This window comes from Erythrolamprus reginae, chromosome 1, assembly GCF_031021105.1.
Source record: "Erythrolamprus reginae isolate rEryReg1 chromosome 1, rEryReg1.hap1, whole genome shotgun sequence".
Lineage (NCBI taxonomy): Eukaryota > Metazoa > Chordata > Lepidosauria > Squamata > Dipsadidae > Erythrolamprus > Erythrolamprus reginae.
Window position 1 is genome coordinate 145,689,109 of NC_091950.1, and position 27,571 is coordinate 145,716,679.

Below are 27,571 nucleotides of genomic sequence, written 5' to 3' on the forward strand. Positions count from 1 at the left end.
AAAAAATTGTATTGTTTAAGACATAGAAAACAGAAAAAAAGTGGAAGGCAAAACTGAACATTACAGAAAAAATGCCTATCTAATTGCTAGTCAATAGAAATAATTTTGCAAAAATGTCATGCCCTTGTAGACAATTTTTATGTTCATAGACAAGTGTATCGCTTGTTATTTCTCGGCTGTTTTCTAACATGGGAGGTAATAGAGAAGATAAACGACTGTTTAATTTATTATCTAGGGAAATAAAAGAAATCTCCCCTTATAAGGTTTCCCAGGACACTAAAATAATTATTTCTTTAATACTTGTAATTGGCATAGGAAGTCAGGGACTTGGGTTAAGTAAGATACTTTATTGCAGACACAAACAACCTTAGTTATGGCAAAGGTTAAGAATAGGTTCAATATAATTGTCCTCCCTCAGGTTTAAATCCTGTGAGGTTTTTTTTTCTCCCAGTCTCATGATGGATGATTAGTTGCACCTGGTCTGTGTTTACAAAATGCTCCTCTGGTCCAAGGCTTCTTTTTCAAGGCCAGCCCTCATACCAGCTCTGTTCCAAAGCTATAATGATTGAAACAATATTGTGTGTCTGGGTTAAAATAACCTTATGATATTAGTAGCCACCTCCCTTGTTTCTTCCACATCTATTTGCATACTTACAATTCCAGTGCTATGAGCTTAGTTGGCGGCACTGAGCTTTTTTATAGTGTATTTTTTAGCAAACAAGCAGTTATCACATGGGGCAACTAATGTATCCCGTTTTTTGACCATTAAAGTTATGAGTGAGTATGATTGTGTTGTATCGATTGTTTTTGAGATAATGGGTTTTAGTTACAGTTTTAACTATTAGATTTGTTCTGTATTGTTTCATTGTTTTGTGAGCTGCCCTGAGTTTTCGGAGAGGGGCGGCATACAAGTCTTTATAAATTATTATTAAATTATTATTGAATGACATGGTTCTGAATAAAAGTCATAATCATTACAATTGAAGCAGCAATAATATTTTTATAGAATCAAAGGCATCAAGTCTTCTTCCCCTTTTTCTGAAAAATAAACAAATTAGGTTGGTTATCTAACTACACTCCTATCTGCCTTAAACCTGGACATAAGAGTGGAAGCAACCTTGATTTCCCTGATTATATAGGTATGGCTTGACTTGATCTGAAGCCAGTACAGGCCACTCTATAGAGTGGTAGTAAAAATAAAGATGCGTGCACAGCTGTGCTTGGCTGGCGGACAGGTGCATACACCTGTACGAGATACGGCTTCTGCGCATGCGCAAGAAGCCAAATCTCATGCAAGGTCGCTCGCATGCGCAAGATTTCACCAATTTTCAGCATCTTTTTGCTTCCGTGCTTTGTTTTACCAGGAGTATCTCCTTAATTTCACCTACTAGACATTGGACGGATGAACTTGTGTTTTTTTCCCCCATTTCTACATTTTGTAGAAATTTATTTTTCTACAAAAATAAATATTTTTCATTTATTTTGGGGGGAAATCAGATAAGTTTCTTTCCAGATTTCCCCCCCACTTCTTCTTAACACTAGACAATTGGAAGTGAGGAAATTTCCTTCCCTTTACAGGGGATAGTTCAGAACCAGGAAGCAACTGTGGAAAGCTGTACATTTTGAGTATGGTTGGAAGCTGCAGATGAAAGGTGTCAATACTGAACTGTTCAAATACTGGAAATGATGCAATGAATTTAACATTGTACATCTTAGATGCCAAATGGGAAAAAATCTGATGGTAAACTGGTTGTGGTTTCCAAAATCAATGTAAGACAATGGTAATGGTGGAAATCTTTGTAGAAGACTTTGGTATGAGCTAATTCTTGCAGTTATTGGAGAACTGGAGGGTATGTGGAATGGGTAAAAGCTAGGAAACATTTGGTAGGAGGCAAGGTTGGTAGCTGTACGTGGCCTGAAATGGTGACATCTGAGTAGAGGCATGAACGGTGTTATTATAAGCAAACTCAGCCAGTTGTTGTATTAGTAGTTTACATAGCAACAAGGATACCCTAAGGGGGCATTTATCTTCTCCATTTCCACATCCGACTAGATGATGACCAGAGAACAGGTGGAGCTTAGCAGCCAATAGTTGAAATACAGCTGTCCCAAAATATGCCATGAGCTGTGTATCTCTATCAGAAATTAAATGTTTTGATAAGCTGTGGTTCAGGAAAACTTGTGAAATAGATGAGTTTCCTTAGGCTACAAAAGGAAATGAAATAAACCACTTTTTTAAAAAAAAGGTCAGCTATCACCAGAAAGGCATCTTAGGCCTTAGTATATGGAATATCAGTAATAAAATCCATGGATACTATGTCTGAAAATCATCTTAAGGAGTAGGGAAATCAGTACATCATCAAAATTGGGCACTACATCAGGTACTTTGTTTAAAACTCTCTTCATTATTCCCTGAAAAATTCCTGGGGCTACACTAATGCCGAATTGAAGCCTGTTGCACTTAAATGCCCCATGGTGGGTAACTATTGTTTGGGCTTCTGCAGTCTCATGATCAACAGGAAGTTGCTGATACACGTGAGCGAGGTCCAGTTTCACAAAGATCTCACCCAGGTCTAATGTGTGTAATAGGTGTTGGACTACAGGTACCAGGTATACACTTTGTTCTATGTACATTTATAGTCACTACAGATGCACACAGACCCATCACTCCTAAGTATAGATAGGCCCTATTTGGACCAGGAGGCTCTACGCACAATCGCTGAGGCCCTCATCACCTCCTGCCTTGATTATTGCAACGCGCTCTACATGGGGCTACCCTTGAAGAGTGTTCAGAGACGGAAAATAGTCCAGAATGCAGCCGTGTGAGCTGTCATACCCCAGTACACCCATATAACTCCTACGATCCGTGAGCTGAACTGGCTTCCTATTAGTCTCTGGGCACAATTCAAGGTGTTGGTTATAACCTATGAAGTTCTACATGGCTCAGGGCCAGGCTATTTACGGGATCGTCTCTTGCCACATACCTCCCAAAGATCCATAAGAGCACACAGGGTTGGCCTCCTCCAGGTCCTGTCGACTATGCAATGCAGGTTGGTGAGGCTGCGGGAGAAGGCCTTCTCTGTTGCCACCCTGGTTCTATGGAATCAACCCCCCCCTCGATATCCATACTGCTCCCACCCTACTGGTCTTCTGTAAGGCCACAAAGACCTGGCTCTGCCAGCAGGCCTGGAGGCCATGAACTAACAACTGTCATGGCCAAATCGTATGGATGGTATGCATGCATGTTGTCTTGATTGTTTAATTATGGGTTTTTTAATCAAGATTTTAGAGTTATAGATAGTATATTTTACTTCTTTTTATTGCTGTTGTACATATGTTACTTATAACTTATTGTAAGCCATCCTGAGTCCTTCAGAATTGGACGGCATAGAAGACGAATTAAATAAATAAATAAATACTACGGCGGTTTCCCATTTTGCGTAATCTACTGGTTCTAAGATTCCTTGCTCTATTAGCCTATCTTACTCCTTGTTGATCAATGGCTTTACCGCAAAGGAAACCCTGAAGGATTTAACCTTACTGGCTGAACTTGGGGGTCTAAACTAAAAGAAATAGTGGTGCCCACATACTTGTCCAGCATTGGGTCGAATGCATCCTGGAAATCTTGCAGCAGGTCCTCGCAGCCCTCAGCAATTGTCGCATTTATTGTCTTCTTGTCTCTGGTTACTTTCATGCAGAAGGTCCTGAACATCTTTCGGCCCAACAGACTAGGGATGTGGTCGCGGATGATGGTCAATGGCAGGCTAGCTTCTTGGTCATCATATTGCATGAGAACCCTTTTGGTTCCTCAAACTGCAATTTGGTTGCCTTTTTAATCTACGATTCTCACTGGCTGCATCTTTAGTTGACTCGGAGTGAGGGTAGGCATGGCTCTTTTGGTAGTTTCACAGGACTTGATTGTGATTGATGACCTGGTGTCTATTTGCATCTCGTAGGGTGAACCCTCCACAGATACAGTAATGATTGTGATTGATGACCAGGTGTCTATTTACATCTCATAGGGTGAGCTCTCCAGAGCTACAGTAATACAGTAATGGTTTCCTCTGATATAGTTTACCCCAGATTGTGGGGTGTACTCACTGGCCCGCTGGTTTTGGATTCTGTCATCATGCCGTGGCTCCCAGGATGGTTGTCTCACCGTGGTTTCCTGGAGTAGTAATTTTGGCTGATGCCTCTTTGGGGCGCCATGCAGACTCAAACCAGATGGCCAAGTTTTCTTTACCTTCGGCAAACTGCATCACAGAATTGGCATGTTGCTTGGGGATCCCCCCCCTAGTTGTAACACCCGGTGCCACCAGGTCTTCTTAATTCAGCTCTGCGCTCCATTTTGAAAACTTCTGCCAGTTCTTTATATTTTAATGGCTCAGCACTTGCTCTGCTTGTAATTTTGTGCAGTTCAACATTCATCTTACTAGAGGCCGGAAAAATTTTCTGCCGGAGGGCTTCGACACCCTGGTTTGAACTTTTGGCCCCGCTGGCTTCATCTAACGTGGTTTTTCAGAGTCAAGTTGGCCCTGGATAGCAACTTCTTTTGTAAGCTTATGTCTCGAATGCCTCCAACATTTTGACCCAATAATGCATCTTCCAGGAAAGTGTTAAATTGGCAGTGGGTCGCCGCTCGCCTTAAAGCTGTCTCATAATCATATATGCTCTCACCTTCTTGCTACACTTTCTCGCTGAATTTGTAGCGGATGACCACCTTCGAAGGAGCCCAGTCGAAATGCTTCTGCAGGCACTCCTATAGAACCACCCAGGCAACCGCGTTGGTGGTCTCAGGTTTAGATAAGGCTACCACAACCTTGAAAACCTTCAGACCTCAGTGATTTAAGAACATTGCTCTTTTTCGATTGTCTGGGAAGTCCTGGAAGTTACAGTATTGGCTTTCAGGAAACAGTCAAACCTGGCCATGTAATTTTCCCACTTTTCTCCGGCTTGGTTGAAAGGCATAGGTGGCTGTACGAATGAAGACATTGTAGCTTCTGTTGCAGTCTTTCTCTTTGTTCTTTGCTCTGCTTTAGAATCTGGCACCTCGTGTTCCCCACTTCCTTCCGACCAGGCTAGATTCCTTTGTTTTGGTTTTTAAAACCCGTCAGTATCCCACCTTTATTGCTAATGTTGAGTTCCGATACTTAAAAAGTAAGAGACTGGTGGAGTGACTTCAGCTCTTTATTAGGTTATAGGGCAGTGATGGCGAACCTATGGCACGGATGCCACAGGTGGCACACAGAGCCATATCTGCTGGCACGCGAGCTGTTGCCCTAGCTCAGCTCCAATGTGCATGTGTATGCCAGTGAGGTGATTTTTGGCTCACACAGAGGCTCTGGGAGGGGGTTTTTGGTTTCCAGAGAGCCTCCGGAGGGGATGGGGGACGGCATTTTTACCCTCCCCTGGCTCTAGGGAAGCCTTTGGAGCCTGGGGAGGGTAAAACACGAGCCTACTTCGCCCCCTGGAGGCCCATTTCTGGCCTCCAGGGGGCAAAGGAAGCTGTTTTTGCCCTCCCCAGGCATTGAATTATGGGTGTGGGCACTCGCGCATGTGTGATAGCGCGCACCCATGCTCTTTTGGTTTGCCATCACTGTTATAGGGAGTAACTTCCAGCAGCAGTGTACAAAAGGCAGGGAGTTTAAATAGGGAGCCAATCTGGCAGGGAACCAATCAGAATTTTCCTACTTTACATTCCTGTTGGACTGGAGTGAAAACTTCCCAACTTCTTCAGGACATAACAGTATCTATTCCAAGTCAGAATAACAATTCTTACCTTTAACTAGCAGATTCAAAAGAAACCACTGGGTGCTAAGTGAACATTGGCAAGTGGAGATCTCATTTTGTAATATAAAATTGTGTATGTGTGCACATACACACACATGGACACAGATACTCTCATAACTGCCCATAAACCAAATGGATAAAATGTGGCATAAGAAAATAGTTGTAGTACAGAACAGGAGAAAAGAGCAAAGAGAACAATATGGCCATCAATTGGAATAATAAGCAACAAGAAGAAAGTTACTCAGTGTTTTTAAATAAATAAATTACAGAAGGGGTTGTCATTTTTACTTATTCCCAATGTTTTTATGCATCTGGTTAATATATAGATAAAATGAAGAAAACTGGGGCTTTCGGATCTGGACTGGGTAGCAGTGTTTGAATGAACGGCATATGTTTCTTATCATCTAGTGCAGTGGTCCCCAAACTACGGCCCGCGTGCCACATGCGGCCCACTGAGGCCATTTATCTGGCCCGCCGGTGAGTGACAAGAGCACAGGGAAAAGAGAGAGAAAGAAAGAAAAGGGAAAGAGAGGGAGGGAAGGAGAAGTGGAGAGGAATGAAGGAGGGAAGGAAGGAAGGAGAAATGGAGGGAACAAGGAAGGAAGGAAGGAAGGAAGGAAGAATGAAATGAATGGAGGGGCAGAGGAAGGAAGGACTGTTTTGGGGGGGGTGTAATTTTTTTAAATTTTTCTCTCAACATACATTCAAACAACACAGTGTACCATCTAATTTCCCATGAATAAAATGCGGTATTTTGTTAGTTATTAATATCAATCATCAAAAAAGTTGCAAAAGTTTTTTTTTCTCATTTTGTCATCCAGTTACATTCATTTTCTTTTAATTAAATTCCCTCCTTAATGTTCCTTCAAAAAGTGCAACACCAATTATATTTCTAACTTATTAACCATTATGCCAAAGTGCTTCCTTCTTTCTTTATACATTTTTCATAAGCCAAGAAAACCTTGTATAGCCAATCAGATGTCAACAAAAGAAAATTAAAAACAAAACATAAACATATATGAATTTCAGACCTTTCCCCCCCCCTCTAAATAGTACGTTCCCATTTTGTTTTTTACTTTAAAACAAGGTATGTGCAGTGTGCATAGGAATTTGTTCATAGTTTTTTTTAATAGTCCGGCCCTCCAACAGTTCGAGGGATAGTGAACTGGCCCCCTGTGTAAAAAGTTTGGGGACCCCTGATCTAGTGGCTGTGTGGATTTTTGCAGCTTGGAAGGAAACTTTCCTTCACGAGACTAAACTTCAAAAGTTACTAATTAAAAACATAATCAATTTCTCCTACTCTCATTTCAAGAAACACCTTACTTGGGTCCTCAGGAAGGAGCCTATAATTTCTTGTCATTAATGATAATTGAGCAGATCGGCACTTGCTGCATTGGATAAGATATTAAACCCTTACAAGCAGACTCTTAAACTGGCACTTTCAGCTTTAATTACAAGTGGGATGATTTCTTTGTAATGAGCTGAGATGGTATCAGAACAATGACTGATATTATGTAAACACTGCAATTATGTACTTGCATTACTGGTGAGTCATTTATTTTATTTATTATTTAGATTTGCATGCCGCCCCTCTCCGCAGACTCATGGAAACTGCAATCATTACACACATGATTTTTGTCCTTTGTAGACACCCATTATAAGATCAAATCAATTCAATGTGTATTGCCATAAAAGCATCAGCTAGAAGGGTCTTAGAAAAACAAGAAAACATTCCACAGAACATGAAGCAAAGAAATCTTAACTAAACCATTATTTTTCCTTATGCTTAGATCATATTGATTTCTGCATAAATTAGATAAACTAGACACAGGTTTTTCCCAAATGCCATCACTCTGCTAAATAAATAATTCTCTCAACACTATCAAACTATTTACTAAGTCTGCACAACTATAAATACTAGTTTTTTCTCACGATTCTTATCACCTGTCTCCTCCTACTTATGACTGTATGACTGTAACTTGTTGCTTGTATTCTTAAGATTTTTATTAGCATTAAGATTACATTAAAGGTATTTTTTGATGACTATGTAATACTAATTTTACCTAATATTTATATTGTATTCAAGATTTGTAAAACCTTAACTCAAATTTACTAAACCTTTTAACATTTAACATATATTCAATTATGTATTCTTTTTCTGTACTTGAATGTATACTTTCAAAAGAAGCGGGGGAAATACACCCCCACTTTATGTTTAGTGTTTGTATGTGTGTCTGTTTATTTTATGAAAATTAATAAAAAAATCGGGGGGGGAAAAAGATTTTTATTAGTATTGTTTCCTGATTGCTTATTTGACCCCAGTGACAATCATTAGGTGCTGTACCTCATGATTCTTGACAAACATATCCTTTCTTTTATGTACACTGTATCAAAGACAAATTCCTTGTTTGTACAATCACACTTGGCCAATATTCTATTCTACTCTATTCTAAACTGAATTGGGTCATCTTGACAAAAATGACATAATTTATGTGGTCTCCTTTACCTTAGCATACAGATAATCCTTGTTTACCAAACACCTGTTCAGTGGCCATTCAAAGTTACAATGGTGCTGAATAAATGGTAATTAATGACTAGTCCTTGATGTTCTGGCTATCCCAGCACTCCTGTGGTTATGTGATAGTGATCTTGTAGGCCACCCACATACCCTCCCCTGTTCAACAACAGCCTCGTCCTGTTGTATTTGTGTCTCGCTAGTCACCTGCACACCCTTCTGGCCAGGCAGCAGCCACTTACCTACCTGTCAGCCTGCTTCAAAGCTGCCTGGGACTTTCTTAATGATCCATGATGCTCCACACAGTAATGGTAAGGAGGATTGTTAGGATTTCCATCACTAAGTGATACGATCATGTGATATTGCACTTTATGGCCCCATAATTTAGCAACAGAAATTCTGCTCCCAACTAGCATAATCAACTGAAGACTCCCTGTAATGCATTTATAATTAACCCAGAATAAACATATTGAAGGAGGGGTAAAATCAAACCATTATCTAAATAGCTGTATTGTTTACTCTGCTGTTTCTATGTAGAGAAAGCTTGAATACATGACAGAATTTATGAAACATAATTGCTTGGAAGAGGAAACTAAGTACATTTTGGGCGTGAATATCAGACTTTCTCCTACTGAATGGATTGTGTAGATTGTGATAGAAAAAAAATCATATAGAAACATAGAAACATAGAAGATTGACGGCAGAAAAAGACCTCATCGTCCATCTAGTCTTCCCTTATACTATTTCCTGTATTTTAACCTTAGGATGGATATACAGGGTGCGTTCCAAAAGTAATGCAACTTTTTAAAAGTAATTTATTGAACAGATCTGCACGCAAACACTTAAAATTCTTCAAAGAATGCAACTTTGTAAACTGTAGAGATGGATGAAGCGCTTTATGTGTTCCATTTAATAATAGTATTCACCGTGGGAGAGGCAGTAGCTTCCCTGTCAGGTACATGATATGAGAAAACGGGGAAAATTTTTTACCATCTAGCTATTTGTTTATCTTTCATCCATTGCTCCATCTGGGTCTCCAGGAGGCTTCATCAGCTCCTGGAGAAATGCTACCGTGAAGTGTCAGTCATTGCACATTCCCCTTTGTGGAGTTTTAAAATGGCCCTAAAGAGCCATGGTATTATCCTACAAAGGAAAGAAACTGAGGCTCTAATCTCCCGTTGTTATTGCAGTGTAGTTTTATTGGATGTGCCAGGGACATGGGAAAAAATAAAGAATGGAGAGAGTAAATATTAAGATAATCATTAGAGAGGGAACAGTAGGAAGCTGCAATTGTTTTCCCACTTTCCTGGCCTTGCAGGAAATGAAGATCAATTGTCTGGCTAGTTTTCAAACAAATAAGTCAAGAGTGACAGGATGAACATTTTAACCTGGAAGTCCTTCTTTTTATTGCTCTCCATTGCAAGTAAGGTTGTGATGCAAAATTTAAACCTGGATGAAAGTACTGACCTAGCATGTATCATGAATATGTGATTGAGAAAAGAATATAGCAGACTGGGATGGGAAGCTGGAGAGGGCATGGCCATGTCTGTCGAAATTCCATCTTAATGACTGGAAGTTCCATCGGAAAATGTGTCCACTTCAAGTGTTTGCTTATATTGGGGGTAGGTGGGTGGAGTTAGACTGGTGGGACAGTGTAGGGTTAGTATTAGTGGACAATCCAGTCTGCTGTACATCTCCCATGTGGAATTATATAGGGTTGTTTTTGGTATGGCAGAGTCCAATTCCTTAAGTATTCTTATTCTGGGATATTTCAGCACCCATGTAGAAGTTGTCCAGATAGATGTGGGTGACGTCTTCCAATAAAAGGCATGATATTCATGAATCTGCCTTAGATGGTTTTTGGTCCTGTGCCTACCAACTTCAGTCCTGTGCCTGAAGTTGGTATTTTGTATAGCTTAGGGCTGGTGTGTTGAGGATGATCCTAGACCAGTAAAGGTGAACCTATGGCATGGGTTCCACAGGTGGCACGCAGAGCCATATCTGCTGGAACACGAGCCGTTGCTCTAGCTCAGCTCCAACGTGCATGTGTGTGCCAGCCAGCTGATTTTTTGCTTGCACAGAGGCTCTGGGAGGGTGATTTTGGCTTCCAGAGAGCCCCACGGAGGGATGGGGGAAGAACATTTTTGGCTTCCAGAGATCCTCCGGGGGGATGGGGGAGGGCGTTTTTACCCTTTCTCAGCTCCAGGGAAGGCTTTGGAGCCTGTGGAGGGCGAAACACGAGCCTACTGGGCCCACCAGAAGTTGGGAAACAGGCCATTTCCGGCCTCCAGAGGACCTCCAGTGGGTGGAGGAAGCTGTTTCCGCCCTCCCCAGGCATTGAATTATGGGTACTCGCGTATGCTCTTTCGGCATCCGAGGAAAAAAAGGTTTGCCCTCACTGCCTTACATTGATCACTTTCTGATCAGTTTTAGATATTTCTTTAATCTGTTTGTGTGCCAGTGTTACACACATAAGCAGTAGTTGAGAGGGTTAACTGATTTGATCTAGATGCCTGCTCAACCAATATTGATTTCTCAAATATATTTAAGGAATTTCTGTTACTATGAAGCCCTGGCCAATCTGTGGAATTCTAAAACGAACCAGACAATTGTCTTTATTGTTCCTAAGTGCCATACTCCCTCTAGCAGAGGAAAATCAGCACTTACTTTATCATGCAGCTTTTTGTTGCTGCTTCTTTATTTTAACTTCAAGGTTTTTACAGATGATGTTTTCACATTAAAAAGAAATGATTTGAACCTTTAACTTTTTTTTTAAAAAAAGTAACTTTTTGCTTCTCTTTTAAAATATATTATTTGCATCTTGATTTCTTTACATCTGCCGTAATATGTTTGGGATACAGTACATTTTGTACACAATTTACATTTTTAGCTTTCTATTAGCTAGCGTTTCATATAACAGAACAAGTAATACTATTGTAAGTATAAACTTTCTATAACCATTTCTATAACTATTAATTCTGATGCATTCAAATATTCCGATGGAGGCTACTGCAATTCTGCAGGCAAAAGTTAGCATATATCAGTATGTAAGAGAGAATAATACTTTGAATCTAACTTAAAATATTTGCATGGGTTGTGTCATGGAGTGGCTGTGAAAAACATAGGGCATTTTTATATTGGAGTAGTAACATTGGTTTATATCCCTTTTGATGATAGCTGAAATTAGAGAAACAGCAAAACTCCCGGAACATGACATCAGCAACTGATTTTGATCACTTGGAGATTCAGCCGCAGTATAATCGAATCAATGCTCGATGGGAAGCCTCTGATGATGAATTGGACAATGACAACAGTTCTGCCAGACTCTTTGAGAGATCCCGGATCAAAGCTCTAGCAGGTAAATGTACTGCATTTTACAAACTGGGGCATTTTTTAAAAAAAATTGATCCCAGACTTTCTCTCTGAGGCAAGAATACAGTGGTACCTCTATTTACGAACTTAATTCGTTCCATGACCAGGTTCTTAAGTAGAAAATTTTGTAAGTAGAAACAATTTTTCCCAATGTAATGGGAAAAGAAGCAATGTAAAAGCAAATAATGCATGCAAACCATTAGGAAAGACATAAAAGCTCAAAATGTGGGTGGGGGGAGGAGGAGGAAGAAGAGGAGGAGGACAGTCGCTGCCGAAGGGAGAAAGTGAGGTGAGGGGAATCAAAAAAATCCAAAACTTTAAGGCTTGGAGGACAGAAGGAAAAGGGGGGACATGATCGAAACATTTAAATATATTAAAGGGTTAAATAAGGTTCAGGAGGGAAGTGTTTTTAATAGGAAAGTGAACACAAGAACAGGGGGACACAATCTGAAGTTAGTTGGGGGAAAGATCAAAAGCAACATGAGAAAATATTATTTTACTGAAAGAGTAGTAGATCCTTGGAACAAACTTCCAGCAGACGTGGTAGATAAATCCACAGTAACTGAATTTAAACATGCCTGGGATAAACATATATCCATCCTAAGATAAAATACAGAAAATAGTATAAGGGCAGACTAGATGGACCATGAGGTCTTTTTCTGCCGTCAGACTTCTATGTTTCTAAAAAAAAAGAGGGACTCTGAGGCGGTGAGGAGGAGTATGCGCTTCCCATACACCTGGCATGAGCCCGCCTCCCATACACTGCGCCAGAGAGAAACCCAGGCGGGCAAGAGGGGGGAACCTCCCGCTCTTTTGACTGAAAAGTGGCAGCTGCAGCTACCTGCTTCCTCTTCCTTCCCATGCACCACTGAAAGTCTCCTCTGGCAGCCCAGAAAAGCCCAAGATGGCCGGGATTAAAGGGGGAATGGCAGGAAACTGGCTGGGCTTTTGTGCCGCTCTCAAATTTCCTGGGAAATTTTTCTGGGCTCGGATTCTTAAGTAAAAAATGGTTCTTAAGAAGAGGCAAAATAATCTTGAACATCCAGTTCTTATCCAGAAAGCTTCTTAAGTAAAGGCATTCATAGCTAGGGGTACAACTGTACAGGCAAACTGTGAACATGGAAACAGAAACATAGAAGATTGATGACAGAAAAAGACCTCATCGTTCATCTAGTCTGCCCTTATACTATTTCCTGTATTTTATCTTAGGATGGATATATGTTTATCCCAGGCACGTTAAAATTCAGTTACTGTGGATTTACCAACCACGTCTGCTGGAAGTTTGTTCCAAGCATCTACTTCTCTTTCAGTAAAATAATATTTTCTCACGTTGCTTTTGATCTTCCCCCAACTAACCTCAGATTGTTCTTGTGTTCACTTTCCTATTAAAAACACTTTCCTCCTGAACTTTATTTAACCCTTTAACATATTTAAATGTTTTGATCATGTACCTTTCCTTCTCTTCTTCCCTTTCTGTAGCTGCCTTTCTTATTTTTCCTCTAACAGCAGTCTGAGAAATCTTTTGTCATAGAATCAGGTCATACAGTTGGGCTTCTAAACCTAGCAAAATACACCTGCTTTCTGTTTCAGGTTATAGCTACTGATATATCCTTTGCTTTTTCGCTTCCTTCCAGATAGCCAAGAAAAATTAGAGGGTTTTTTTAAAACAAAACAAAACCAAACCCTGGTATCTATTCAATTCAATTCAATTTATTAGATTTGTATGCCACCCCTCTCTGTAGACTCGGGGCGGCTCACAACAATAATAACACAATATATAACAAATCTAATAATTAAAAGTCATTTAAAAAACCTCTTATTAAAGAGAAAACATACACACAAGCATACCATGCATAATGGATAGTTCAATGGATTTGCAGCTGGCTGAAGCATAGACACCAGAGGGTTGTTGTGAATGGCGAGTATTCTGAGCAGAGTCAGGTTACAAGCGGTGTGCCACAAGGGTCTGTTCTGGGTCCTATTCTTTTTAATATGTTTGTGAGTGACATAGGGGAAGGTCTGGTAGGGAAGGTTTGCCTATTTGCCGATGACTCTAAAGTGTGCAATAGGGTTGATATTCCTGGAGGCGTCGGCAATATGGTAAATAATTTAGCTTTACTAGATAAATGGTCAAAGCAATGGAAACTGCAGTTTAATGTTTCCAAATGTAAAATAATGCACTTGGGGAAAAGGAATCCTCAATCTGACTATTGTATTGGCAGTTCTGTGTTAGCAAATACTTCAAAAGAAAAGGATTTAGGCGTAGTGATTTCTGACAGTCTCAAAATGGGTGAACAGTGCAGTCAGGCAGTAGGGAAAGCAAGTAGGATGCTTGGCTGCATAGCTAGAGGTATAACAAGCAGGAAGAGGGAGATTATGATCCCGCTATATAGAATGCTGGTGAGACCACATTTGGAATACTGTGTTCAGTTCTGGAGACCTCACCTACAAAAAGATATTGACAAAATTGAACGGGTCCAAAGACGGGCTACAAGAATGGTGGAAGGTCTTAAGTATAAAACGTATCAGGAAAGACTTAATGAACTCAATCTGTATAGTCTGGAGGACAGAAGGAAAAGGGGGGACATGATCGAAACATTTAAATATATTAAAGGGTTAAATAAGGTCCAGGAGGGAAGTGTTTTTAATAGGAAAGTGAACACAAGAACAAGGGGACACAATCTGAGGTTAGTTGGGGGAAAGATCAAAAGCAACATGAGAAAATATTATTTTACTGAAAGAGTAGTAGATCCTTGGAACAAACTTCCAGCAGACGTGGTAGATAAATCCACAGTAACTGAATTTAAACATGCCTGGGATAAACATATATCCATCCTAAGATAAAATACAGAAAATAGTATAAGGGCAGACTAGATGGACCATGGGGTCTTTTTCTGCCGTCAGACTTCTATGTTTCTATGTTTCTAAACTGTATAGGCCCAGGGGAGATGTCTCAGTTCCCCCATGCCTGGCGGCAGAGGTGGGTTTTAAGAGGTTTACAAAAGACAAGGAAGGTGGGGGCAATTCTAATCTCCGGGGGGAGCTGGTTCCAGAGGGTCAGGGCCACCACAGAGAAGGCTCTTTCCCTGGGTCCCGCCAGACGACATTGTTTAGTTGACAGGACCCAGAGAAGGCCAAGTCTGTCGCTGGGATTAGTACAGTTTATTGGATAATATTGCACGGACCTATTTTGAAGCTTCTTATGAGGGGAGAAGTGTGTGTGACTGAATCCTTATAGCACAACAGTTGCAGAACATCAGAGTACAGGTAGCTCCTGACTTATAACCACAGTTGAGCCCAATATATCTGTTGCTAAGTGTGGCATTTGTTAAGTGAGTTTTGCCCCATTTTACAACTTTTCTTGCCACAGTTTTTAAGTGAATCACTGCAGTTGATATTTTAGTAGCATGGATGTTAAGTGAATCCCCATTGACTTTTCTTGTCAGAAGGTCACTAAAGATGATCACATGACCTTGGGGCACAGCAACGGTCATAAATATGAACCAGTTGCCAAGCATCTGAATTTTGATCACGCGACCATGGGGATGCTGCAAAGATCGGAACTATAAAAGACAGCCATAAGTCACATTTTTCAGTGCCGCTGTAACTTTGAATGGTCACTAAATGAACCATTGTAAGTTGAGGACTACTTGTACTGTGTTTTCCCCAAAATCAGCCATCCCCTGAAAATAAGCCCTTTCTCCCAAATACCATTTTCTCTGGTTAAGGTTAAAGAGACACAGCTGGAAATCAGGTAAGACGGCAAGAGGAGTCCCATTTTGCTCCATGCGCCCCAAAATAATAAGAAAAATGCCAAGAACAAGAACTGAGCAGACGTTTCAGAAGTCCCGATATGAAGGCATACAAACAAGATTATATGTTATTCATCTGGATAGCAGCCTTGCAGCAAACAGCAAATAGCTTGGCCAGCTTCAGCATGTTATCGCAGCCTCAGCATGTGGTTCATCAGGGCTCCTCTCCATTTCGGCCACCACTGGTCAACTGAGCTGACCTGCCAAGCAGCTGATTGGTGGTTGGATTGGCCTCCAGGAATTATTATTGTTGTTTTTGTTGTTGTTATTATTAATAATAATAATAATAATAATAATAATAATAAGATTTGTATGCCACCCCTCTCCATAGACTTGGGGCAGCTCACAGCAATAATGAAAACAATGTACAATAACAAATCTAATATTTAAAAATATCTAAAAACCTCTTATTTAAAAACAAGACATACACACAAACATACCATACATAAACTATATAGGCCTGGGGGAGATGTCTCAATTCCCCCATGCCTGACGGCAGAGGTGGGTCTTAAGAAGTTTACGAAAGGCAAGGAGGGTGGGGGCGATCCTAATCTCCGGGGGGAGCTGGTTCCAGAGGGTCGGGGCCGCCACAGAGAAGGCTCTTCCCCTGGGTCCCGCCAGACGACATTGTTTAGTCGACGGGACCTGGAGAAGGCCAATTCTGTGGGGCCTAACTGGTTGCTGGGGTTTGTGCGGCAGAAGGCGGTTCTGGAGATAATCTGGTCCGATGCCATGAAGAGCTTTATAGGTCATAACATAATACTGCCAATCAGCTGTTCTAAAAATGGCAAGGATCGCCACCCCTATTGCTGCCGTTTGCCACTGCTGCTTACTGCTTCCATTTGCCACTGCTCGCCACCACAAGTGCCAATTGCCACTGCCAAATGATGGCAAGCAAGTAGCAGCAATTCCCGCTTCCTAGCTGATCTGTGCTATTCTGGGAGGCCAAACCAACTGCCAATTGGCAGCAAAGGCTCCAGCGTTCCCTGGCGGCAGCTGTGACAGGCGGCAGTGACCAGCCTCCCTCCCCAGCCACAATATTCGCTCTATAAGACGCACAGACTTTCCCACCCACTTTTTTTTGGGGTGGGTGGGTGAGTTTATCTTACAGTGTGAAAAATGTTTCTTTGCATCTATTGTTGCTATTTTGGTTACTCTGTACATGACACGAGCATTTTATAAAGCTTGAGTGCTTGATAGACTGGCACATTGCAAGATGGTTCTCAGATGCAAAATGACTTTATTTTGACAGCTGCCTTCTCTTCAGATGGGAGAGCTAACAGGTTCATCTTCATTTCTCTGTCTTTTATGCATGTTTCTTTCTTCCATTCCTTACTTTAAATGTGGAAGATTTTGGACTGAGTATGGATTGCAATGCTTAACATGGAATATATTTGGAGGAAATACTTCTCAAAACAAACAAAAAAATCATTTGAAAATTAAAGTAAAGCATTATTTCCTTACAAGAGACGCAAATCAGAAAAAAAGAAATACAGTGGTACCTCTACCTAAGAACGCCTCTACTTTAAAGTTTTCTAGATAAGAACCTGATGTTCAAGATTTTTTTGCCTCTTCTTAAGAACCATTTTCTACTTAAGAACCCAAGCCCGGAAAAGTTTCCCAGGAAATTTGAGAACGGCACGAAGGCCCGGCAAGTTTCCTGCCATTCCCCCTGGGTTTCTGTCTCTGACGCAGTGTATGGGAGGCAGCCTTGCACCGGGTGTATGAGAGGCGCGTGCTCCTCCTCGCTGCCTCAGAGTCCCTCTTTTTTTTTTTAAGCCTTAAAGGTTTGGATTTTTTTGATTCCCCTCACCTGTTTCCTTCGGCAGTGACTGTCCTCCTCCTCCTCTTCTTCCTCCTCCTCCTCCCACCCAAATTCCAAGCTTTTATTTCTTTCCTAATGGGTTTGCAGGCATTATTTGCTTTTACATTGATTCCTATGGGAAAAATTGCTTCTACTTACAAACTTTTCTACTTAAGAATGAATTAAGTTCTTAAGTAGAGGTACCACTGTAAAACATTTGGCCTACAAATCCTTGAATGAAGAATTTATTTCAGCAGATGTCAAAAAGAGAAAATGAGTTGTTTTGTATATTAAGCCTCAACTAAGTAGAGATTAATTTATATGGGGTTAAAACTCCGGTGTTGGTTCATTTCCCCAAATGAAGTGACTTTTTACAAACAACCTATGCATAGGCTAGTAGATTTTTCTTATGAAAGTTGGTGTTTTGAGGTGATTGGAAACGGATTGATCTCTCCCCCACTAGATAGAATTCAACAAAAAATATTTAAATCACTCAAGGTAAATTACCAAAGCTCCTTTTTGATTTGAAGAATAATTTAGGATTGATTGATATATGGAGACCAAAAAATGGAAGGTCAAGAGAGAGCGCTTATTTTATTCACAAAGATATGGATTGTTTTTTTAAAAAAAAACATAATTTGGATTTCAAAAACTTGGCTACTAAAATTTCAAAGGTAGAAGTTTTATTGTGGTGGAATCACCAGGAAAGGAGAAGGGGAAGTAAAAAAAGTCACTCTGTGGGAGGAAATGGAAGAGGTCAGACAATTGAAGCCTAATTTGTTGATTCCTAAGGGGAATGCAGTCAGTCTATCTAGCAAGGAACCAGAACAAGTCTGTGAATAGGTCCAAGCAGTTTCTTTGTTGTTGATCATCTCTTTTGCAAGAATCTAGGCAGACTGGTTGCATTCCCTTGGGAACCAGTCGATATGAGCTTCAGTTGTCTCTTCTTTGTTGTTTCCTCCCACAGAACAACACGCTAGAGTGCTGCTTTACTCCCTCCTCTCCTTTAGATAGTGATTCCACCACATTTACGAAAACCCTTTTCAGGCCAAAATCCAGTGAGTCTTATTTAGGGGAAAAAGATCTAGTCCTTTTAGATGGTGAATAAATGAAATGTCATTACGGAGAGAGAAAAAAGGCACTGAAAATTCAATACTATTGAAACCATTATTAAAAGTTACTAAATATAACAAAATTTTGAACTGAAGAGGAAGCGGCATATTTTGTATGAGATCAAAATAAAAGAAAAATTAAAGATGGAATATAAATATTTTTCAACAAATTAGGATTTCACAGCAAGCGCTATCCATGTTAATAGTAAGAGAAATGGAAATAGAGTCCGCGGAGAGGGGCGGCATACAAATCTAATAAATAAGTAAGTAAGTAAGTAAGTAAGTAAGTAAGTAAGTAAGTAAGTAAGTAAGTAAGTAAGTAAATAAATAAATAAATAAATAGGATTGAGTTATATGAAACAGAGAAATTTTGAATTTGCAGATAAACCAGGGAAAGGGCTGGATTTATAAATCCAGTATAAATTCAATATAATCAAATTATACTGAAATTACAAGAGGGAAACAATGTATTAACAGATAACGAGACTGTATAAAACATTTTATCAATATTATTGTAATTTGTACAGAAGACATAATATTACAATGCAAAAAATAGAGGAATATATCAGAAAACAAAATTTACTGAGGATTGCAAAGATAAATTATATGTTGTGAGCCGCCCCAAGTCCTCGGAGAGGGGCGGCATAAAAGTCCAATTAATAAAATAAATAAACAAATAAATAAAATAAATTATGAACGGACATACAACAGTAATGGAAGTTTCAGAAGCTATTAAAAAGATAAATTGGGAAAGGTTCCTAGGGAAGGTTGCTTATCAAGTCTGCATTATAAGTGTTTTGAGTATGAACTTGATAATCATATGATTTTTTCTAATTTCAGATGAGCGGGAAGCTGTGCAAAAGAAAACTTTTACAAAATGGGTGAACTCTCACCTGGCACGTGTAACCTGTCGTATTTCAGATCTTTATATGGACCTCAGAGATGGACGAATGCTAATTAAATTGTTGGAGGTGCTTTCTGGAGAGTTCCTGGTAATGTTATTTTATTTCCCCACTTCTCTAGACTGTGTAAGACAAGTCAATTGTCATTCTAATTCTAAAAGAAAATATTTGAAATATTACTACCGTCAAATATTTGGGGGTATCCATCCATCCATCCATCCATCCATCCATCCATCCATCTATCTATCTATCTATCTATCAACGTTTGTCTATCTATTTCTGTCTGTCTGTCTACCTCTATGTCTGTCTGACTTTCTGTCTGTTTATCTCTATGTTTATCTCTATGTCTGTCTATCTGTCACATAATTCCTATGTGCATATCATAGGATACTTCCACAGAATGCTTTTTTCCAAAACAATCTTCTGATCTATGGGTTTCAAACTGCAGTTGATGTATTCTGGCTCCGCTGCAATCAGAGTAATGCTAGCATGTTTTTTGGTGGTGCTGCTGCTCTGTGGATTTGAGATTTTTCTGCTATTAGAAATCATGACCTTCATTGTTTTACAGCTCTTGAACAAAATTTGTATGCCGCCCCGAGTCTACGGAGAGGGGCAGCATACAAATCTAATAGATAGATAGATAGATAAAATTGCCACTATCCTAAACCTTCAGGTACTGTGGTGTCATTCCAATGCAATATTTAAAATGCAGCACCTTGGTTACTTTACAGTTTCTCCTTAGCGACCGTCTCATTTCAAAAACAAAAAATTATAGATTGGAGAGAAAAAAACAAAAGAATTATTTTCCCTTTTATGGGGCTAGGGCAAGGGATCTTTGTGGCTCCAGGATGGTAATACAGTGTTCCCTCGACTTTCGCGGGGGATGCGTTCCGAGACCACCCGCGAAAGTCGAATTTCCACGAAGTAGAGATGCGGAAGTAAATACACTATTTTTGGCTATGAACAGTATCACAAGCCTTCCCTTAACACTTTAATCCCCTAAATTACAATTTCCCATTCCCTTAGCAATCATTTAGATTATTACTCACCATGTTTATTTATTAAAGTTTATTAAAAAAAATATTTATTAAAGGCGGACAAAAGTTTAGCAATTATATATGACATCATCGGGCGGGAAAAACCGTGGTACAGGGGAAAAAACAGCGAAGTATTTTTTTAATTAATATTTTTGAAAAACCGTGGTATAGACTTTTCGCGAAGTTCGAACCTGCGAAAATCGAGGGAACACTGTAGTTTAGGGCATAATATGTACTGTACATATTTCTGCACTTTTCTATCAGTTGAGATTAGATGAACAGAGTTGGAAGGGACTTTGCAGGTCATCTCGTCCAATCCCCTGCCTAAGCAGGAGACCCTTATATCTGTCTCTACCTAGGATCAAACTTACAACCTCCTGAATGGGAGGCAAAAGCTCCACCACTAGGCCACAGCAACTGGTTAAATCAATGAATATTTGTTCTCAGTGTTTCAAGCTGTTTTGTGTCCAACAGCTGTAAAACAATATCATATCAGCTTCTTGGCAGCAGGATAAATGCCAATAGGTAACAAAATTATTGTTTAAGTATAGAGAATATGTACATCTTCATAGCATGTGGAAGTACGGGATGCCATTTTCAGTATCTCCAAAGTCATTCTAAGGTCCCATAAGTACAGTATAGGTTTTGAGGAGATTGGTCATAATTTTTGTATCTTGACCAATAGACTCAAGTAAACCTAGGCAGGTTACCTTTAGAACTGAAAGGTCTTAAACCTAGGCAGGTTACCTTTAGAACTGAAAGGTCTTTCAGTCAGTTATATGTTGTAAACTTGGCTAAGTGAAAGTTGTTCTTTTGGTACCTTTATTTGCATTATTCATTTTCTTTTTATTCTTCTGCTCACACATAACATGTTTTATTTTAACTAAGAGCACAGTGTGTTTTATTTTGGTCCTAAGAATAAAGTCCAATGAAACTGAAAAAAAATAGAAAAAATCCTGCATTATTATAAGAGTTAGAACCTCTTCTTCAAAGAGAATAGATTGGGTGTGTGCTCTCAGTTTAGAGTAAGGGGTAGCTAAACATATTAATAGGTTTAGCGTACCAATATAAAGCTGTTTAACTTAATTTCCTAGCCCAAGCCTACTAAAGGTCGTATGCGAATCCACTGTTTGGAGAATGTGGACAAAGCCTTGCAATTCCTCAAGGAGCAGCGTGTGCATTTGGAAAACATGGGGTCTCATGACATCGTTGATGGCAACCATCGCTTGGTACTGGGCCTCATCTGGACAATTATCCTGCGCTTCCAGGTGAGTCTTGCCAGAATCATTAGTAGGAAACTGGAGGCAAACCTACAATAAGGAATTGTCAGATAACTCCACGATTAACCTCTCCAGGTTCCTAAGAGGCCAGTAAGGGGCGTACATAAGTGCACTTGAGTGCCTTTCGTCCTCTGTCCAATTGTCTTCCCTTTCTTTCACCTATCTTATATATTCTCTTCCTTTCATATATCCTCTCCTCTAAGCTCACTTTCACCCTCTTTTATATTATCACATGTCTATTTTCTTCCTATGTATTTGTATATTGGACAAATGAATAAATAAAATAAAAAATAAACATGCATTTGCTTGTCTACTATTGAGACTTTATTTTTCTTCCCAGTCTCACCAAAGTTAAAGACAGACGAAACTGGGGTTTAATTATACATATTAGTCCTATGATTTTTTTTCTATGCAACTGAAAAAAGAAGTGCCCCCCCTTATCTTTTTAAAAAAAGATCTTTAGCAACTGTTATGACCTTAGGATAGAAAATTCTGCTGTAAGCAAGGGGCAAGGGAAGCACAAAGAGCATATTTCTGGAATCTAAGCTCTCAATGCCTAAAATTATTTATTTTTGTCAAAAGAAATAAAAGCAGCAATCCCATTGCTGCTGAAAACCCTTTTTATGGATTTTTGAAATCCTAGAAAAGGTTTTGGTGGAACTGTCAACCACAATTATTTCTGGTATGATCCTATGCACAAACATACATATGTACAAAACTATTGTTTGATAAAAGCTCTTTGCCACAGATAAAACCAGTCAATGACTCATGTCTATTCTGTGGAAATTTTAAAAAAAGTGCTATTTCTTTAAGAAAGGAAATACATCTGAAATAACTGTGGTATGAAAGAACAGTGGCTTTCAAACAAGGGTGAAATGCTCCCGGTTCGCTCGTGCTTATCGGTCGTCAGGGAACCAGTTGCGAAGGAGGCGCGAGGCTTCACCCACCCGCCTGGATGCCACCATTTGGGTTCTTTTTCCCTCTGCACATTGCAAAGCATTCTGTGTATGCACAGAGGGTAAAGGAACCTAAGTGGGGGCATCCAGGCGGGTGGACGGAGCCTCGTGCTCCCTTTGCAACCGTCTCTTCGACAACCGGTAGGCATGAGCGAACTGGGAGGATTTCACCTCTGCTTTCAAAGTAAGACATCATAAGAGAAGAGCCAAAATAGTCTATGGTAGCAAAAATAAAAATTCGTTTCTTGGAACAGCTTTGCTCATTATAGCCAATTTAAAGTTTCATCCTCACAGCCTGCTAGCTATAACACGAACATGTGCCAGTAGCTGGTTTCAGAAGACATCCATCTCTTTGTAACTAACTTTGCTTATCCCCCAGGTCAGAGCTAAGAAAGCTAAATTTGCCTCTAACTATTTTCAAAGCAGCATCTTCACTCTTCTCCCAATACACTTTGTGTGGATCTATCAAGCACATTTAACTTACAGTGTAACTAATGATACAGTTGGATCTACTGACTCTTGTTGGCCATTTGCTGCTGCAAACACACCTACTGTTATCTCTATCCCTGTGGTTGTGGAGTGCTGCCCTCCATGGTCACTATTAGGCTTCTGCAGAGGCATTTGCCTGAGATAAAGTTTGGCCAGCATTAGCATCATAAGCACATCCTAAGTCTGTCTTACATGGGCTTCCTGTATTCACAGGTTTTAATTGTCTTTAAAAGAGAACTAAACTTATCATTAAAAAAAGCTAGGACTAGCACTTTCTTGAGCACAGGAGATCCTTATTTAAGTAAGGAAAAAGATCTAATTTCTGCCATCAGCAAATGTATTACTTTTTCTGCTGTTTCTGCCTATTAAAAAGGATTTTGTTGTGCTGTTTACTGTTTTTATTATGGTGAGAGGGGATTGTTTTTTTCCTATTGCTACATCATTATGACTATTAAGCTATTTCTGGGAATACCTACTTTTGCTGCTGGCAGTGTCATTCTCTTCCAGAACTATTTTAACCTGGCGCTGCTGTTATTGATGGCGCCTTTTTTTTTTTACACTCTGCCCCTCCTCCCCTCATTTTAAGCAGGTTGACAAGTGATGGGATGAAGCAGGAAGAGTCCCGTCAGTGCTCCTCACTGCTTTTCCATACCTGTATGTGTTGAATTGGACAGCTTGACATGCAGCTATACCTGTGTTCCAAACACCAGTGGTTTTTCTTGCTGGTGGATGACATTTGTTGGGAGGGGGAATTTTTTATTGGACATTTGTTAAGCTCCCTGCTAGAGGAATCTACCAATGGCTTCTCTCAGCTTCTTAGGAAGGATTGGTGGATTAAACCTTTCTGCTCTACCTGTGCTCCAAGAATTTTTTCTTATTTATTTTTAATGATGCATAGACAAAGGCAAGAAAAGTTTGCAATAAGCGTATGCCTGTGGGTCTTACGATTTCTCAGAAGAAAATCCCAGAGTTTGACTCTTTGGAATTGCAATCATAACTATTGGGAAAGTGAAATAACTATTGGCTGACTTCCTTTCTTATTGGTATCATGCCAGTGGGTGCACACCACACCAATGTAGTTATCTTTCAAGCTTATTTGTACTCCATTTTGCAATATTCCTGTAGTATTTGTTAATTGTATGTTATAAATTAATATGAGAATTTATTGAGAAGTTCCTAAAGAAAGAGTAGCATAGTATTGTAAATTCCTGAACAAACTTGTTTTCATCAGAACTGCTAGGCTGAATTAAAAAGCAATCTACAGTATATCATAGTTTTAAAATAGCATGGAAAAAGTGCTGTGGGGAATAATATATACAAAAATGTTTTTATTCAAGGATGAGGAATATGGCCATTCTCCCACTAATACTATATTTAAGCTAGGAATAATTTAGAAGTTGTTAAAAGACTGAGATCCTTTGTAAAACAGGAATAAAAATTAGAAAACAAGGGATAATTCCATGTTTTAAATAATGTTGCAGGTTATTTTTATATGATGTAGTTGTTTTAAGACAGTGATGGTGAACCTTTTTTTCCTTGGGTGCTGAAAGCACATATGGATGTGCTATCGTGCATGCGAGAGTTCCCACACCCATAATTCAATGCCTGGGGACGGCAAAAATCTCCCCCCCCCCCCCCGAAAGCCCTCTGGAAGTCTGAAAGAACCCATTTTCCAACCTCTGGTCAGCCGGATAGGCCTATTTTTCACCCTCCCCAGGCTCCAGTGGCTTCTCTGGACCCTGGCAAAGGCAAAAACGTCCTCTCCCATCCCCCTGGAGGCTCTCTGGAAGCCAGAAATGCCCTCCCAGGGCCTCTGTGTGAGCCAAAAATCAACTGGCTGGACACACATGAACATTGGAGCTGAGCTAGGGCAACAGTTCACGTGCCAGCAGATATGGCTCCGCGTGTCACCTGTGGCACTCGTGCCATAGGTTCGCCATCACTATTTTAAGATAATCCTTACAAAATATCTGTTTTCCAGTGTTTGAAGGAGCAACTGGTTTTTTTTAGAGCAAAATTATTAGTTTAATTGTAAAATAGCTGAATGGATTTGAAAAATAAATAAATAATTCAATTTGTAAAATAAATAAATAATTCAAATTATCATACAGTTAATTTTGTCTTTTATAGTAATTATTTAAAAGATTCAGGGCTTAGTTAAATAGTTTCACCAAATTATAGTTAGCTTCTTCCAGATTGTAATATTTGAGGATTATGGGCATATGTGACTTGTAAATAAAGCATCTGTTTTTAGTAAAATAAATTTTAAAACAGTTCAATAAAAAACCAAATCATAAACATTTACTAGCAATTTGGACTGGATATTTAGAAATGTAATAATGTGAAGGATAATCTTACAAGAGATTTCTACCTTGCTTCAACCCAACTTTCTATAAATCATTCATCATAAGATCTCTATCAGGTTATATGTGTGAAGATCAGAGCGATACAAATAAAATATGCACAAAATAAGCATCTGAAATGACAGTTGCTGTGGAATTTTTCCTTTTAATTTAGATCCAGGATATCATTGTTCAGACTCAAGAAGGCCGGGAAACCCGTTCAGCAAAGGATGCATTATTACTTTGGTGTCAAATGAAAACTACAGGGTATGATATTGCTACTATTTTTTCTCTATATAAACACATTGTGACTTGTTGATTAAACCTATGGTATCAGCTAGGCAAATAGTAAATATTACGCAAATCTATACAGAGTCTGTGAAAACTGACCAGGTTTCCATCCCATTCATCCAATGATAGTATAAAACCATTAAACGATCAAAATAAATCATAAGAAGAGAGCTGTCTAGGGCAAAGAAAGAAAGCTGTGCTAAAAGGTTTCTCCTTGAAAATGTAAGTACAGTGGTACCTCTATTTAAGAACTGAATGCGTTCCGTGATCAGGTTCTTAAGTAGAAATGTTTGTAAGTAGAAGCAATTTTTTCCATAGGAATCAATGTAAAAGCAAATAATGCGTGCAAACCCATTAGGAAAGAAATAATAGCTTGGAATTTTGGAGGAGGAGGAAGAGGAGGACAATTGCTGCTGAAGGAAGAAGGTGAGGTGAGAGGAATAAAAAAAATCCAAAACTTTAAGGCTTAAAAAAAACCCAGGGATTCTGAGGCGGCAAGGGGGAGCACACGCCTCCCATACACCTGGCGGGAGGCTGTCTCCCATACACTGCGCCAGAGAGAGAAATCCGGGCAGGCAAGAGGGGGGAACCTCCCGCTCCTTTGACTAAAAGACGGCTGCTGCTGCCGCCAATGTACCCTCTAATTTTTTTCCGGTGTGGGCGGAAAAGTATAGTGTCTGAGCGACAGTCCCTTTGGGACTGGGCGGCATAGAAAAATAAATAAATAAATAAATAAATAAATAAGAAAAAAATCCCTTTTATTAAAAGAAATTAATAATTTAAAAAAACCAAAATCCATTACTATTAAAACTAAATCAACCAGCAAAACAAAAAACATAACTATTAATAAAAACAGGTGAGGGCTGGGTTTTTTTTCTCTGTTATTATTTAAGTGCTTTTACCATATGCTTTAAATCAAGTCACTTCTCTCTCTTTCTCTCTCTCTCACTCTCTTCCTTCCTCTCTCATCTCTTTCTTTCTTTCTTTCTTTCTCTTTCTCTCTTTCCCCCCTTGGTCTCTTTCTTTTTCTCACTTTCTCCCTCTCTTGCTTTCTCTCTCTCTCTCACTCTTTCTTGTTTTCTTTTTCACACTCTTTCTCTCTCTTGTTCTCTCGCTATCTCTTTCTCTCCCCCCTTTCTCTCACTCTCTCTTTCTCACTTTCTCTCTATCTTGCTGTCTGTTGCTCTCACTCACTCTCGTTCTCTCTCTGTTCTTCTCAGCGGAGGCTGGTGATATTTAATGTCGGGGGGGCGCGCGCGATTGCGCGCGCTCCCTATCTCCATAGCAGGCCACTCGGAACATTCACAATAAGAAAAGCCTTCGCCGGCAGGCGTTCTATCAGCAGAGGCCGGCGAAGGTGATATTTAATGTTGGGGGCGCGCGCGCGGTTGCGCACGCTCCCTATCTCCATACCAGGCCACTCGGAACATTCAAAATAAGAAAAGCCTTCGCTGGCGAAAGTTTTTCTTATTTTGAATGTTCCGAGTAGCCTGGTATGGAGATAGGGAGCGTGCGCAACCTGCCCCGCCTCTCCTGCAACCCCCTTGCTGAGAGCCCGGGATGAAAGTGCTCTCAGCAAAGGGACTGAGACGGGCAGGGCGTGCGTTCCGGGTGCGGAGGAGCCACGCCCAAAGGTAGGCGGCGGAGGAGCAGAGGGGGCGGATCGGGCGGGGGGCAGTGACGAAAGGCCGAGGGGGCCGGAGGCAACATGGGGAGGCAGGGGCGACTGCGGCTCCCTTCCCTTCTGCTGCCGGCGCCTCCCTGCCCCCCCGCGGGACTGCGCGCCCATGGAAAATGGGGACTGCGCGCCCATGGAAAATGGGGACTGCGCGCCCATGGAAAAGGGCGTGCGGGACGGTATTTTGGGGT

General features: G+C 40.1%; 1 protein-coding gene across 4 annotated transcripts in view; it reads left to right on the forward strand.

Annotated features, from left to right (window-relative positions):
• SPTB (spectrin beta, erythrocytic) overlaps positions 1-27,571 on the forward strand; it is a 150,971-nt gene that overhangs the window by 35,400 nt on the left and 88,000 nt on the right. For all 4 annotated transcript variants that reach the window (XM_070728312.1, XM_070728320.1, XM_070728334.1 and 1 more), the window contains 4 exons: positions 11,483-11,663; positions 19,246-19,397; positions 21,439-21,612; positions 25,587-25,678. In XM_070728312.1, coding sequence (XP_070584413.1) covers positions 11,516-11,663; positions 19,246-19,397; positions 21,439-21,612; positions 25,587-25,678 — 566 coding nt within the window. In that variant the 5' untranslated portion in view covers positions 11,483-11,515. The remainder of the gene's footprint in view (positions 1-11,482; positions 11,664-19,245; positions 19,398-21,438; positions 21,613-25,586; positions 25,679-27,571) is intronic.